The following is a 17,212-nucleotide window of genomic DNA, read 5'->3' on the forward strand; positions in this document are numbered from 1 at the left end:
TGTCAGTCGTGCTTTGCGTCCTTCCTGATGCGGTTCTGTGATGCAATCATCGAGTCCTTTACAGACTCACGCTGCCGCTGATTGATTAAGCATCGCTGGTGTCTGTAAATGGCCTCATTGTAATCAACCGCTTTGTTTGAATACTGTTTAGGAAACACTGATCCTTTCAAGCCGCCCTGTGAAGAGACACAGATCAATACTTTGATTGAGAGTTGACTAGGGTTATTATCGCAAATGAAAACAAAGGTGCAAATTTGTGTTGTCGTGTTAATAAAAGCATACGTAAATACTAAGAATTGCATTATATACATGATATTGATGCATTTATTTTATTACATTTTTCACATCTTTGCAGGTTTCTCTCTCATGTTCAACAAGGCTGAATTTATTTGGAAATGCAGTAATATTGTGAAGTATGAAAAGTTTTTCTTTACATATTTGTGTATACCGTGTACATTTATTATTTCTTTATAAACATAAACACATGCTTGTATGTAAACACTTTCTAAATATATATTGTATGTGTGTGTTTTAATATATGCACGATAAATGTACACCGTACAAACACATATATTATGTAAAGAAATACTTATTTTGGATGCACTTAATCGCAATTAATCATTTGACAGCACAAATGTTTACAAATACAGTATATATTTGGAAAATATTTGCATGAATTTAAATAATTATAATTTAATTTATAAATAAATATAATATATAAACATGACATTTTTCTTAAAAATGTACATGCATGTGTGTCTTTTTATGCATATTTAATAAATATACACAGTGCACATGCATGTATTATGTAAATAAATATTTTTATTTTGGATGCGACTAATCGTATGATTTACTCACTCATACAATTTTGCCCAGTGACAGGTAGTTAGGCAAAAAAGGCAAAAAGAAAATTTTTCTTTGACTTGATTCGCTGAAATAAGGTCTCATGTTCTCACTTTTGAAGAAAAGAATGATATTTGTACGCCACAAAACGTTTGTGAGCCTTGGAGATTTTAGCTAGAAAGAGTCTGGTCTAAAAGACCGGAATACGTGACAGATTTTTTAACTGTAAGGGCACTTAACAACTTTGTAATAGTCACAGAGAATAAAATGTCCATCATACACTAAACGACTGAAGTCTTTGGCCGTCATACTACACTACGTGAGATTCTTTGAAATCTGCCAACTCAAATCTGCAGGCTGACTCTGACTTTTGGCAATTAGTGTCAACTTCTCCAGACTGTAAATCAGTGAAAAATTCCAGCCTTAAGCTTTTCGACTTTATCTTCGGCCATGGGGAACGGAGCAAGAACTATATACGGAGGTATCATCAAAAATTCATGGATATCAGACGGAGCAGTCGGCTCTGCTTGAGGAACGCGTCAGCTCGAAGGACGAGAGCCAGGGGACACTTTAACAGGTGCGGAGCGTAACAGCTCTATTTCAGATGCTTGCGGAGACGCCGCACGACGAGATGCTGCTCTCCGAGTCTCGAGTCTGGATTGTTTTAGAGTTGATACCGATGTTGATTTATGCTCCAAGTGAAGGACACACAGTGAACAACTATATTCCCAAACTGAAGGAAATTAAGTTTGTGATTGTGATCGACTAAATTCAAGTTAAATTGTCTTTTTGACCATTAGCTGTCCCCCTTGACCACTAAAACACACAACAGCGGCAATTAACCCACAAATACACAAAGTTCCAAACACTCAGTCTCCCATTAATGTCCTGACTTGAGCCAGAGCTCATTAAGACCAATAGAGTGTCTAATTAAGCCACGCACTGTGAGAGCAAGCAGCTGGTCTTCCCAGCAGCCTTTAGGATTTCACTGGCTGAGGGGCCCATGGCTCTATTCTGGCCTTTTTACATGGACTCTTCCCCTCATCAGAGCCCCAACCCCGTTTACAAAGGTTCAAGCCGTGCTGCCTGGCTTTCGTATTTCACTGAATTCATATTTAAAGGAACAGCTCACCCAAAAATGAAAATTCTGTCATCATTTACTCACCCTCAAGAAAGATATTACTCAAACAAAGGAATATTTGATATTTTGAAGAAAGTTTGTAACCAGGCTGTTTTGAGTCATCATTGAACTCCGTAGTCAATTTTGCCTACTATAGTTAATGGTGACCCAAAACTGGTTACAAATGTTTTTCAAAATATCTTTGTGTTCGGCAGAACAAAAAAATTCATACAGGTTTGGAATTACTTGAGGGTGAGTAAATGATAACAAAATGTACTTTTTTGGGTAAACTATTCCTTTAAGTGACAGTTTCGCTCAAAAATTACAATTAAGCCATTGTTTTTCACATTTATTCATCCAAATTCAGCACAAGTCACTGTTTTCCATGCAGTTACAAAGAATAGAGTTTTTTATTGCTTGTACTTTGTTACAGCACATACTACTTATGTGTACTGGGTAAAATAAGGTAACTACATGGCTTAAGGTTAGTACCTAATTATTTTTTATTGTAATTATTATAACAAGTGCATAGTATGTACATGCAGAACAGGGCAAAATAAAGTGCGGTTACTTTATTTCTTAGTCCTTTTTACAGTGTAATTATACAGTGTAATTATATACTTTTTACAGTATATTATATTTAAGTACTGAATAATGTTTATTAACTGCATGTACTTACTATATGAATAGGTTTAAGATTAGGGTTTGGCTTAGGGTTAATTATGCATAATTCATTGTTATTACAATAGTAATTATTTATAAAAATGTATAACAATGACATCTTAAAATGTCACCGTTTTAAGTCTTCTGAAGTCGTGGGAAAATAAAAATCTTCTCAACAAATGTTTGTCTTATTCAAATTGTTCTACTTAATTTATTGATTGTTTCGTTCCCTGTTTGGACTCAGATTCAATGAATCAGTCTCTTCGGAGAGAAAGATAATCAGTAAAACAATTACTTAAATTTTGGTTAGTTTGCAACCAAAAAACCCTAATAATTGTGTTCAAGTCCCACGGACCACTTCTACCAAACTTTTCATCCCTTTTTCGAAGCTTGAAATCGTCAGTCCCTAATAATTGTTATTAAAAGCAATCAAGACAAAAATCTAAGAAAGTCACACAGGTTTAGGAAGATGAGATTATATGATTCTTGACGCAAAAAGCTCTTGGATAGCAACATTCCACTTGGACGAGGTCAACGGAGGTAATTTACAAATAAGTTTAATAAGTCTAAAGACTTGATCTCATAAGCTCATTGTCATTATGGCCGGTTGGGCATGAAAGACGTCTGGTCTGTTTGTTTCTGCGGTGAGCTGCTGTTGATATTTTCGGCGTCATGTGATACTTGTGGTAGTGGAGACAGTTGGCCTCTCTCGCATGTGCGACTCGAGTTGTGCGTGTTGACAGATGGAACCCCGTCGCCCCCCTTTAGTAGCTTTGTTTCAGTGAATCACACCTCTACGGAGATGGGACATCCCTGTCAGAGATTTCCACACCTCCGTTTTCCACTTCAGTCTTTTTTCCTTCTCTGTTTCTCTTTCTCTCTTTCTCTCTCTCTCCATCTGTCCCCAAGGAATGCCTGAAAATAGCAGCCTAGGGAAAAGTGGGTCAGGCATCATCATGGGTTCCTGGGGTGGGATTTGGAGGTCGGGGTGTGCGTTACGTGAAGAGTCAGGAGGCGGAGAGAATCGAACCTGGGTGATATTGACAGATGGAGCTGTCTTCGTCCCTACATTTACTTTGCGCCGTGTTTTTACTGACTTTGCATTTTGGCTCTGTTCGGATTCTTATTCTGTCTCACTCTTTTTCCTGGCATGGCTACTTTTGTTCATTAGACTGTCTGCACCTGCTTTCTTTCACTGAAGTTCACCCAAATTTGATCATTTTTTTACTCACACTTATGTCGATCCAAACTCAGTTGTTGGTAGACACCTTTGAAGACTTTTTTGTAGATTTTTATGTGGCCTGCCAACATTGTCACTGGCCCCAGCACATTTTCAGCTATGTATTTTTTTCTGTATTCATACTGTATGTTTACACTGCTGTTCAGATGTTTGAGGTCAGTGAGATTTTAAATTATTTTTGAAAGAAGTCTGTTGTGCTTGTGAAGGCTGCATTTATTTCACCAAAATAGAGTAAATGGTTATGTAGTTTGAAATAGTAATGTAGTTATATCGTTTAAAATAATGTTTTTATTTGAATATATTTTAAATTGTATTTCATTCATGTGGTATTAATGTTGAATTTTTATCATCCTTAATACAGTTGTCAGCATCACATAATCCTTCAGAAGTCATATGTAGATGCAGATTGCAGATTTGCTGCAACATAATATCCATGTTGAAAAAAGCTGTGCTGCTTAATGTATTTGTTGAAACAGTGATACATTTTTCAGGTTTCTTAAGTTAAATAGAACAGCATTTATTTTAAATAGAAATGATCTGTGTATTTAGATTTAATGCATCCTTGATGAATAAAACATTTATTTGGTCATTTATTTTTCAAAAATTAAAAATTTTTCTTCACTAAAAGCTCATTTGTACTGTAAGCCGAAACACTTTTGCACAAAAAATGATACGATCCAAAGCATTACAGATCAATTTGTACTTTCCTACCAATAATCATGTGACTATTATTATCGACTATAAGTCTTTTCAGCAAAACAGGCTTGAATAATTAAAGGCAGCATTTTTGCATTTTATTTTTCTTTAATGATATTGCTTCTCGCTACCTAATTTAAAACAAAAATAAAAACTAAATTCAAGAGCTAACCAGAGATCTTATGCAGCTTATGTTTCAGGCTGCTCCCACAGGGCAAACAATCTGTCTCTTCACCCTAAAAAAAAATAATCAACATATGCACTGAAATAATGTAAAACTGCTGTTAATTAGATTTTACAATGCTCCCCTCAAACCAAGGTTCCACATCGTGAACACAGAGAGCTTCTCTCTGCAGAAATCCAATCAGGTTTTCCTCTTATGTTTACAATTTCTAAAAAATCCCTCCAGGCAATTGTAAAAGAGCTTCCTATTCAGTACTTATTCCAAGTTCTTCGTTAATACTTAGAGCAACTTGCATTATACCAGTTCTGTAAGTTAGACAGAACTGTCGTTTCCTTGGTTTCGAGCCTGCCCTTATGTACAGTACAGTTTCAAAACCACACCTGCACCTTCTCCGACGGAAGTCCCCAAACACACCAGCCCGTGTTTTATATAGCCGTGCTGGCATGGCAAATTTTCTCATCGTTTGGGAATTCATTCATCAAAGCCTGCTAAAGAACAACACTTTAGCTTGCCACTTCTCACCCTAGAGTTCATTGCATTGGGAAACACTGACGCGAATCATGCAAAAAAGGCCCGGAGGTCTAAAACAAGGCCTGTGGGCTGCATGGTGGGGTGTGAGGTGCCAAACAGAGTCTCAATGACCTGCCGCTGCGTCTGTGTTTATGAAGGACACAGCCCGGCTCTGCGGGACTCAATGTGTGAATGGCTCTCTCTTTCTGTCTTCCCCTACGGGCCTGCGGTTGATGTCAGAGGACAGGGTGTTAGTGGAAGCTCCCTTTGGTTCCTGATTTGATGCTAGTTTTGTGGTTTATTGCATAATAGACTGGCTAGACATAATAGTCAGGTTAAACTTCATGTGAACTTAACGGTGATGAAAATGAGGCTGTGAGGAACAGACGGTCTTTATAATGGCATGCACTGTGAAAAAAACACCCTAGAACTTATCATTTTCGCCAACTGACAGTTTTATGTTTACTGATTTTTTTTTTACTACAAAAATTGCCCACTGAAACACAAAACATAAAAATTAAAGGCAAATTTAAATATGTATCAAAATAATGTAAATAATAGGAGTTTAAGGCATGGATCTTGCATTAAAGTACCATATCTGCTGATATTACAGATTTGAATTGTGCAATAGTAATTTCCTTCTAGTGCATTTGTCTTTTTTTCCTTTATGTAGTGTTCAAATAAACAAAATCTTTTTAATAACACTGTTTTGGTATTAAAATCTTTAGCAAATCTTCAAAATGTGTCATATATCAAATGTAATTTTAATTCATTTTTAAGTGTTTTATTTTTAATGTAGATTACAAGTCTAGTTTAAAAAAATCAACATTTTTTTAAATTAAAATTATTAATAGTTTTATTAAGCAATTATGCTTTCAATTGATCAAAAGTAACAGCGAAAGCATTTATAGTATTACAAAAAAATCTATTTCTAATTCTGTATGTTTGAAATATATTTTCATTAAACAATCCCCCCAAAAAATCTCAGTTTCCAATTAATGATTAATCACCAAAAACTGCTGCCTAATGATAATAAATGTTTTTTAGCAGTAAATCAGCATATTAAAACGTTTTCTGAAGGATAATGTGACTCTAAAGACTGAAGCAATGTTGTTCAGAATTCTGCTTTGGCATCACAGGAGTAAATTTCATTTTTAAATATGTAAAAATAGAAAACAGTCATTTTAAATTGTAATAACCTTTTCCAATATTGCTATTTGTACTGTATTCTTCATCAAATAAATGCAGCCTTGGTGAGCACAAGAGACTTTCTTTCAAAAACAAAACATTTTTAAAGGTCCCAAATAATATAGAATTTTAATATTAGCCATTTATGCATTATTGGATCGCAAAACTTAGTCAGAAGCTCTTATGACACAGGTATACGTGTGACTAACCCCAGGCTAAGAAAGCTGAAGGTTTGTTTGAAGGCCTAACGTGGTGAGCCTTATGTAGCTGCGGATGTCATAATGACATTGTTGAACAAGCGACATTGATGTATGTGTTTGTAGAGTGTACGTTTAAGTTAAAAAAAAGCCTTGTGTCAATGAAGTTACTAAAAGCCAAGCTAATGCATAGAAACACAACGTGTTGCGCAGGATTATGACATTGGCAGTTATCAGACTTCTGCATCACTGTCACAGCTCATTCCACCGCCTTTACCGGCTTATTGTCTCTTCAAGACTTCTGACAGTGCTGTTTCCTTCTTCCTCTTCAGGATTTAAGTGTCCTGTCTGCTCCAAATCAGTGGCATCCAATGAGATGGAAGTTCACTTCATCATGTGTCTGAGCAAGCCCCGCCTCTCCTACAACGGTAAGACACGCCCCCTGCTTTCCCCGCCCACTCATATTCCCGCAAACTTCAGAGGTATCAATTATCTTTCCCCTCCTTTTCTGAGTCACTTTATCAGTTTATCCTTTCATTCTCCATTTCATTCTTGTCTGTGACTCCATTCCAGGACTGAAAAGAGTCTGTGAACTGTGCATGACCCCTTAATCTAGGTCTCTCTCTCTTTTTCTTTCTGTTTTGCCGTGGGAAACCAAGGTCATCACTGTATATGACGTTTGTCACCCATTTTTTGCTTTATCTTCTTTCTTCTAAAGAGTTTCAAGGCATCTGTAGGCTGTTGAATTACAGTAAATTTTTCAAAACATTCCTCCAGCGGTTTGATATGACTGCTCGTATTGTCTTAAAGATATTACTGAATTTGCATTAAAGTTCAGTAATATGATGGATATCCAAGTAAACAGAATGTTCAGTGGAAAACTAATAGAGCGGTATTTTTTTCCATCGGGCTTTCATTGAACCCTTTCATCAATCATGCCTATGTTAAACGTAAGGCTGTATTAAAATTTAAATATTAATATTATTATTCTCATGGTTACATCAGATAAAAGGTTGGGGTTTTTTTTGAAGATTGTATGAACTTTTTCTTTAGTAAATGTTTAGAGCTTTGATGAATTGTGCTCAATTAAAAATGTTTTTTTTTTATTAAGAATAAGGTCAACTTTGATTACATTTTATCTTTTATACTTTGGTTAATTAATTTAAAACTTAGCAGTAAGTTCAAATAAACTGACTTCTTACATATTTAACAATTTCTAATATTGTTGCTATTTTAATCCTTTTTTTGTTTTAAAATAATTAAAATAATTATCAAAAAAAAATAGATCTTATATTAAAATACTTAAAATAATTATAAAAAAATAACTTATATTAATACAATTCTATTTTATTTTAATCTTAACCTATTCTTTTCTAGCTTATTTTTAGCAGTCTAAACTATTTTTTTGTTTAGATTTTTTTTATCTGTATAGCTCAAGAAGTGATGCAATGCACTGACAAGCAACGCTAGCTCAGTATTTGTTCTTTGAGTTTTTGGATCAGTCGAGTGCAGCTTTGCAGGAAGATGGCACACATGACTTAGCTGTAGTGACCCGATGGCATGCGTAGTGTCTGCTTGTAACAGCTGTGTTGGGTTGGATGGACGTCTGACTGACAGCTACCTGACTGAGGGACAGCTGTCCAACCAGCCTGAGCTAAAGGTGACCCGCAGCGATGCATCTGATCTTTACTGGTGTCACATGATCCGTCTTCACAAAAGCATTCATTTACTGCCTTTTGGTTTACCTGTCAATAATTATTGAGCTAAGAAAGGCTTTTAAATGTACAGTCACCTTTAAAGTAAAATGAATACAAGTTATGCATGTTATTATCAATGGTAACCGGTATCTCAAAAATCTGTCAAAAATATCATAAATAAACTCACAATTGAAAGTTATAAAGTCAGAGCTGCATTATATAAACTCGCAATTCTGAGACATAGTCAGAATTGTTATATAAACCCACAATTGCGAGTTATAAAGTCAGGATTGCTAAATGTAAGTCGCAATTCATCCGTTTTTTTCCCTCAAAATTGGACTCGCAATTGCAAGGTTATAAGTTCTTATCATGCAATACTCAGAAAAAAATCTGAATTGTGAGATAAAAAGTTTTTTGTACTTAAATGGCGGAAACGGGCTTCTATAAATATGCCACAAAAAGCAAGAACGCAGTCTGGCTTCTATTTAATCCCCCGTTTTATAGTTTTATCACTTACTGACCCCACCATGTTCAAGTTAGTGACATTTCCAGACCAGAACACACTGGAGTTAATCTTATTTCCCACAATGCACTCTGTCCCATTGTCGGCTGCAGCCAGTGACAGTCACACGTCAGCAGATCTGCTCACTGTAAAAGCCCTGTCTGTGAATGCAGTTTGTTCACTTCGCTTGCCTTTTGACACTGCAGTTTGTGCCCGCTAGCCCTCCATTTCCCTGTGAACTCCAATCCACCCCGGTTTGTATTGATCCAGGCAGGGAATAACCCTAGATGTAACCTTAATGTGAGATGTAACATTGGACTAACCCTGAACTAATAAATGTTTCAACCCAGAGGAGATGGCAGTCACAAAATAACAGATAGGTGTTATAGTGTGTAGTATAATCGGCACTACTTTATTGTGATGTCCAAAGTGTTAATGTTTTGATATGAAATAGTTACGAATTAACTGAAATAGATTTAAAAGTGAGTTAAAAACATTAAGTCAGTCAGTTGGAGGGTTGACCCAAGTCATTCATTGATATATGTGCAAAATGTAACAGCATTCTATGAGAAATCTAGCGTTTTGATAATAATATAATGTCAAACATAATAATATCAACTTAATCTGAGAGTGTTAAGATGTCGCTGTTGATTGAAGACAATTTTAACACCATTTTATGTTTAAAAAATAGTAGATTAATTAAGAACAACTTTAATGCTCAATATCTGTCATGCGGCATTACTTGTTTTTTTTTATTAGTTTTTTTTAGCATTCGTTTATTTTTAATCAGGAATAATGCATTTAAGGTCTAAAGGTCTTTGCACACCGAACGCAAAATCTTGTCCGAAATGTTCACGTTGCAAAAATAAATACGACCTCTTATCGCGTTAATCATGTTTATGCACTGCTTCCGAAACTTTCATCTGTCATAGAAAAAATTCGGATCAGATTCTATTTTCTGCATTTTCACATCCAAAGCAAGTATTTGGATATCAAAGGTTGATGAATATGAAAAAAAAACGCATATAACAATTTCAGAGTATGTGTGCAAGGACCTGATTTAAATATTATTTAAATTACATATATTATTAATTTTCGGATAGATAATGATTATAGTTTACTGAATTGATTAGTGTGGCAACAACATTTAGATTTTTAGCTTATATATTGAAAATGACATATTAACCCATTTTATCTTAAATATTAGCACACAAAAAAAAGATTACAGAGTATTTATTAAGGTAAAAGCTCACATTTTGAATTTAATTGACTTAACCTACCAGACTGCATATCAGCAGCTATTTAGATTTTTTTAAATTGGCTTGTTACCAGTAGGTAGGTAGGTAGGTAGGTAGGTAGGTAGATAGATAGATAGATAGATAGATAGATAGATAGATAGATAGATAGATAGATAGATAGATAGATAGATAGATAGATAGATAGATAGATAGATAGATAGATAGATAGATAGGTAGAGACCATGAAGAAAACATTGTGTAACAGAAATGTTATTCTGCCCTCTGAAAAACTCTCTCTCATCCCCCTCCCCATGTGAGAGCTAAATTTAACAGCAGGTATTAAAATATCATCATGCATAGTCCTGGCTTGGAAAAGACACACTGGTCAGCTCACATGGGCCCTTCGGAGGGTGATACACACACAAAACTGCTATCAAAGTAATAGCGTTAACATTTCAGGGGCTGCACCAAGAAGCCCAGACACAAATTGACAGCTATCCAGCGGAAAGAATGGGGAACATGATTACCAACAACTTGAACTGAAAGGCCTAAGCATCGACTGATCTCTCTTTCACACACACCTGTCCGTTCCTGTAAACTAGTGCAGCTCGTCTGAGCTGCTGAAGTCATCGGCTCTAAGAGGATAACAAGCTCAAGTGCAGGAGGGTGTGTGTCCTGCTGTCGTCCAGGGATGTGCGGGGGAAAGGGCAACATGTTTGGCTTGCCGCGACCAGCGTCTGGAAGATTGCAACAGCATTTTCTGAAGAGCTAGATAGTTGCAATATTTTGTAGAAATAATTCATAACTCTCAAACTACACATCAGTGTATCTAATAGAAGACACATTTTTATGGCAAAAAGTAACTGCGCTTTTAATACTTAAGCATTATAATGACAAATAAAATACTGCTTTAAATAAAAGAAGCATGTTGCATTTGTCACTATTATGGGACTTGAAAATATTTGCCAATTTTATCTTAATAAGAGCCAACATTATCCTTTTTTATTTTTTGTATTTTTAGGTTAATACATTTATTTAGTACAAATATTAAAAATAAATTAAAATGACATTTAATTATTATTTAAAGTACATGACAATTATTGATTTATTTAAAAAAATATATATTTTTTTCATTTTATTTTAAGATCATGCTTTTGAGAGAGCGCAGGCCGGATCTTAAAATAAAATTAAAAAAGTATTTTTTTTTTTTTTTTTTAAATATATCAATAATTGTTAACATAATCATTAACAGAGCTACGATTAACTTGCATTTACGATGCTTTTTTTTTTTTTTTTTTTACGTTTCCACATTCTTTTTCATCACCTAAACGGTTTTTAACATTTAACAATAATAAATAATACATGATTCTTGAGCAAAAAATCAGCATTTTAGAAGCATCATGTGACACAGCATACTGGAGCAATGATGCTGAAAATTCACCTTTGTCATCACTGAAATATATTAAAATAGAAAACAATTATTTTAAAGTGTAATAAGTTTTTTTCTCACAGCATTGCTGTGTTACTGTATTTTTGATCAAATAAATGCAACCATGATGAAAATAGGAGACAAAAATCCCAATTCAGCATTTATTAACAATTATAACCGATTAACAGCATCGTACACAAAATATACACTTAACATATTTAAGTTTGATTTCAGATTATAACTTTGAAGAAATGTAGCATGTTACAGTTGCCCCCAGTCTCTCATACTGCGTCGCCTCCCTAAGCTGATTTGTATTTGGAGCATATGTCTGCCGTCTGTTCTCTATTCATTCTTGCCATCATCTCCTTTTTTTCCCAGCTCACCTCTTCTTGTTTTCCACCCCGTGTCGTTCTCTCTCCCTCCATCACATCCTCTCTAAACTGCAATCTATCTCTCGTCCCGTCTGCCTGCTCCCTGCACACAAAACAACGGAGCTTCATCTCCCCGTCTTCACCTCAGGTGCCCTACGTCACTTTTTCAGCAATGCAGATGGCTGGCCAAAAAAGTTCTTTCCTTATTGTTCATTAAACCTAAACCGAAATAGAAAACCCGAATACAAAAAAAACTGAACTACTCAAGAAGAAACGGCGCAAACAAATTTGTGACACGTCTCTGAGGTGGTTTTCGCACCTCTGTAGTGTGCGAGAGTCATCCAAATGCATCATGGGAAACTGGGTTAACCCTCAATCAACATCCTGCGTTCGCACGAACTCCATGATCCTGTCATGATTCTTTAACCTTCTGTCAGTATTTACCACGCTCCTCACCTTTACACACACAGAAACACACACACACACACACACACAGGTGTTTCCAGGGGAAGTTGTGCGCACTTTACGAAAGGAAGCGGCCTGTTTCGTTTCTGGCGCATTTCCTGCGAAGATAACTTTTACTGGAAACTAAGAACGGTTCGTGTGTGTGCGCACCTGGTATTTATCACGTAACGGGAACCAAATGTCCCCACAAGGATAGGAATACCAGTAAATTTTGACCTTGTGGGGACATTTTTTAGGTCCTCGTGAGGAAACTTATAAAACATACAGGATTTAATTTTTGGAAAATGTAAAAAGTGTAGGACAATAACACATACAGTCTAAAAACCATTACACCTATGGAGAGAGTCCCCATAAAACACGGAAACACAACTTGTGTGTGTGTGAGTCATTATTCTGGTATGGGCATGCAAGTAAAATCGTGTTGGTTGTTGCCCTTAAGCTATTAGCAGAAAATGAGTTCACACCTCGTCGTCATCTCTCCACCACATACACACAGCAATGAAGCATGACTGTCTTTAACTACTAGTTATGCTATCTGCCAGCCCACCACAGTTTGAAAGCGGAGGAGCGCTTTAAGCTGCATTTCATGCGTCTTTACTCACCGCTGCCCCCTGCTGGCAAGCAAGCCGTTGTGAGCCAAGCGCTGTGTGTGTTTTCATGAACCTGCGGTATCAAACATCCCGATCAGACATTAGTATAGACATGTATCTGCCACGCTTGTGCTGTGCACACAAGGCGTATCTGTTGAATTGATTTTATATAGCGGGCAAAATATGATACAACAGCAGTTTTCAAACAGGGCCTGTGTGCTACAAAAGGAATGGTTTTATTTTTATTGTTTTTTTTTTTAATCTTTTTTTTGTATTTTTAAGTTTTGAATAGTAGTTAGTGCTTTAAAGGCGTTGTAATATATATATATATATAAATGTGTTAATAAAAATAACATATATTTTATCTTGTGTGTAATACATAAACATCGCCATGGCTTTTTATTCCGTAAAAAGTTAAGTGCAGCGCTGGCACAGCAGTAAGCAATATTCTGGTATGGGCATGCAAGTAAAATCGTGTTGGTTGTTGTTGCCCTTAAGCTATTAGCAGAAAATGAGTTCACACCTCGTCGTCATCTCTCCACCACATACACACAGCAATTGACTGTCTTTAACTTCTAGTTATGCTATCTGCCAGCCCACCACAGTTTGAAAGCGGAGGAGCGCTTTTAGCTGCATTTCATGCGTCTTTACTCACCGCTGCCCCTGCTGGCAACAATTGTGAGCCAAGCGCTGTGTGTGTTTTTCATGAACCTGCGGTATCAAACATCCCGATCAGACATTAGTATAGACATGTATCTGCCACGCTTGTGCTGTACTGTGCACACAACGTATCTGTTGAATTGATTTTATATAGCGGGCAAAATATGATACAACAGCAGTTTTCAAACAGGGCCTGTGTGCTACAAAAGGAATGGTTTTATTTTTATTTTTTTTTTTAATCTTTTTTTGTATTTTTAAGTTTTGAATAGTAGTTAGTGCTTTAAAGGCGTTGTAAAAAAAAAATTATATATATATATATATATATATATATATATATATATATATATATATATATATATATATATATATATATGTATATTGTGTGTAGTTATAACATATATATTTTTCTTAGGCAAAAAAATTTTTAAATTAATACTTTTGAAAGAAATGCCCACCAAGCATGCATTTATTTGATCATAATTAAAGTAAAAACAGTAATGGTTTTTTTTACTTCAACTTAAAACAATATTTTCCTGTGACGGTAATGTTTCAACATCTCCACAGTAATCAATCTAATAAGCTGATTTGCTTCTCGAGAAACATTTGTTTGCTAGCAATGTTGAAAATTGACAATTTTTTTTTTGGTGAAAACCATGATAATTGTTCAAAATAACAGCTTTTTTTTAAAAAACAAAAAACAAATAAATATTCCGTTTCATTAATTAAATGTACCCTTAATGAATAATAATATTAATTTCTTACTGACCCCAAACGTTTTGAACAGTAGTGTTCAAACGTTAGTATTTTAGTTCTGCTTCATGTGCTCGTGTGTGTGTGTGTGTGTGTGTGTGTTATAGATGACGTGTTGTCAAGAGACGCAGGAGAATGTGTAATATGTCTGGAGGAGCTACAGCAGGGAGACACCATCGCTAGACTGCCGTGCCTCTGTATCTATCACAAAAGGTAAGATGGACAGCAGCGACACTTTTTCCTCAGATCGCCCAGTTTTATATGGGTAATATCCTTTTAATCAGCGCCAGTGCTGGTACATTGCTCGTGTCAATGACAAACCTCCTTGTGTCCAACCCCGTGTCAGTCTGATCTGAAACATGACAGGAAATGTTTCAGCTTTTAGACGGTCAAATGAACGACAGTCTCAGCTGTCAAATTGCCCGAGAATTTACATTCCACATTTTATGCCGCGCATGAAACACAAACCTTGTCAAGTCCTATATATAATTATGTGATTATGTAAGTATGTGATTGACATTTCGCGTCTGTATATGGTGTCTCAGCGGGAGGCCTCCGGGTATTGAATAGCACGCTCGTTGGAAACTCTTTATGTCTCGAACAACTGACACTTTCAAGTAAACCGATTGGCTTGCCGACGTTCTCTTGCAGCTCACACTTCAGATGTTTTCAGACGTTGAAACACAATCAAACAAATTTGCCACAAGCAAGTTATACGCTCAGTTCTAACCAGGCGAGGCACAATAAAGTGACAACCGATTAATCCTATCACTTCTAAGTTAATCGTAATATTTTTGGCCTAAGCAGCTGCCACCGGCAAGACATTTGTGACATTTGCTTGCATGGTTTTTATATCCAGAATTGGGCTTTCCATAGCAGTATATTAGCCTCTAATATAATTTAGTCGTTTACTTCATTTTAATTTTCAATGTAGCTGTTTAGGAAGTTATGATAATCTTAATATCCCTTAGTAGAATCCTTTATAAGCATTATGCTAATGGAAATTGTGTTGTTGTTTTTTTTTTTATGCAAACAGCTGTATAGACTCCTGGTTTGAGATCAACCGCTCCTGCCCTGAACATCCTTCAGACTGACCTCCATCATCTACTTCTGCTACCACTGAGAAAGGTGAACCCCATCACACAAATATTAAATACTCACCAATGTGCCAAAATAATCTAAAAAATCGGATGTCTTTTATTCATTTTGTATTGGAATTTTTGACACTTGACTTCATCAAACAGTAATTATCAGCATTATCTCATTACTTCGGTGCACCTTTTTTAAATAGAATATAAAAAGCTATTCCTAGAACAGCAGAACAATTTTTGAGTTTTATTGTAAACGTGCTTTAAATATGCTTGCCAGGAACATTTTCAGACATGTAGTAAATGGAAAAAAAAAACAGTTTTTAAATATAATTGTGGTCACAAAGCTGTAGAACTCAGACTAACACTTTGTTGTTATTAATATTGTTAATAATATTTTTATGCAATTTAAATACTTTTTCCATACTTAAGTCCTCTAAAAAAATACATATCTCTAGGACTCCGATTACTTTATTAGCATATTATTTTTTTATTATTATAATTCACGTTATTATTGTTAAAATATTACAATTAACTGTAATAATATGCTAAAAGTTTTCGCACTTGTGTCCTTTCAAACAATTCAACTTTCACAAACATCTAGAACTCAATTTTCCTATTATTATTATTATTATTATTATTAACAACCTTCTATTATTATTATCATTACTATTATTATTATTAACAATAATACTTCAACTAATAGTTCACCGAGAAAAAATGTCTCATGACGTTTCAAATCCATAAGACCTTCATTCATCTTCAGAACACAAATTAAAATTCTTTGATTGCATCTGAGACTTTTCTGACCCTGCATAGACAGCCAATGCAACTGTCACTTTCAAGGCTCAGAAAAGTAGTAAGGACCTGATTAAAATAGCTCATGTGACATCAGTGGGTTAACTGTCATTTTACTTTTTGTGCAAAAATTTGTTATTTTTATTTTCTTTGCACACAGAAAGTATTCTCATGTCTTTCTAAAAATTACAATTGAACCACTGATGTCACATGACACATGACTATTTTAACCATGTCCTGTTACCCTTCTGGGCCTTGAACATGTTGATGTCTGTGGAAGATCAGAAAGCTCTCAGAAAGGTCTTACGGGTTTGGAACAACCATGAGGGGGATTAATTATTGACAGAATTAGATTTGTTTTGTGTGAACTATCCTTTTTATTTTAGTTATTAATTCATTAGCAATAGTAGTAACAGTTTGATAATATTGCATATATGACATATGATACTATATAATCTGTAATTAATTGAGAGTATTTGAAAGCAGTCTGAAGCTTTAAATTTGAGTTTCTATGTTTAAATGTGCGTTATACTGCACCCACACCACCGATTTAAAGCAAACCATTCTCAGACTACCTTCCGAAACCCTTGACATAAACCTTGTGTGAAAACACCCACAGGCTTATTATAACTCATATTTCTTCTTTGTCTCTTTTCCGCTCACTTCAGGGCACTTTATAGACCTGAAAAAAAACACATTTGCTAAGATGAGAGACTTAAGACCACTATATTAGTATATTATATTTTTTTCTGCAGTTGACACGGTATTGAAAAGCGTTCAGGTAAAGACATCAAACCTAAACCTTAAAAATGCATGCGTTTCTATGTATAAATCCGCTTTATACATCACCCACACAGCTGACTTACAGCAAAACATGCTTTAGACCACCTCCCGAGACCCCTGACATAAACCAAGTGTGAAAACACCCTCAGGCTCAATATGACTCTCGCATTCTATCTTTGTTTCTTTTTCTCTCACCGTAG

The 17,212-nt window shown here is 35.3% G+C and overlaps 1 protein-coding gene across 1 annotated transcript in view; it reads left to right on the forward strand.

Annotated features, from left to right (window-relative positions):
* The window catches only part of znrf1 (zinc and ring finger 1), a 28,085-nt gene that overhangs the window by 9,135 nt on the left and 1,738 nt on the right, over window positions 1–17,212 (forward strand). Inside the window, exons 2-4 of the mRNA XM_043228328.1 lie at window positions 6,974–7,069; window positions 14,451–14,556; window positions 15,380–15,471. Of these exons, the coding sequence (XP_043084263.1) occupies window positions 6,974–7,069; window positions 14,451–14,556; window positions 15,380–15,437 (260 nt within the window). The 3' untranslated portion in view covers window positions 15,438–15,471. The remainder of the gene's footprint in view (window positions 1–6,973; window positions 7,070–14,450; window positions 14,557–15,379; window positions 15,472–17,212) is intronic.

The sequence above is a fragment of the Puntigrus tetrazona genome, chromosome 25 (genome assembly GCF_018831695.1).
Source record: "Puntigrus tetrazona isolate hp1 chromosome 25, ASM1883169v1, whole genome shotgun sequence".
NCBI classification, from domain to species: domain Eukaryota; kingdom Metazoa; phylum Chordata; class Actinopteri; order Cypriniformes; family Cyprinidae; genus Puntigrus; species Puntigrus tetrazona.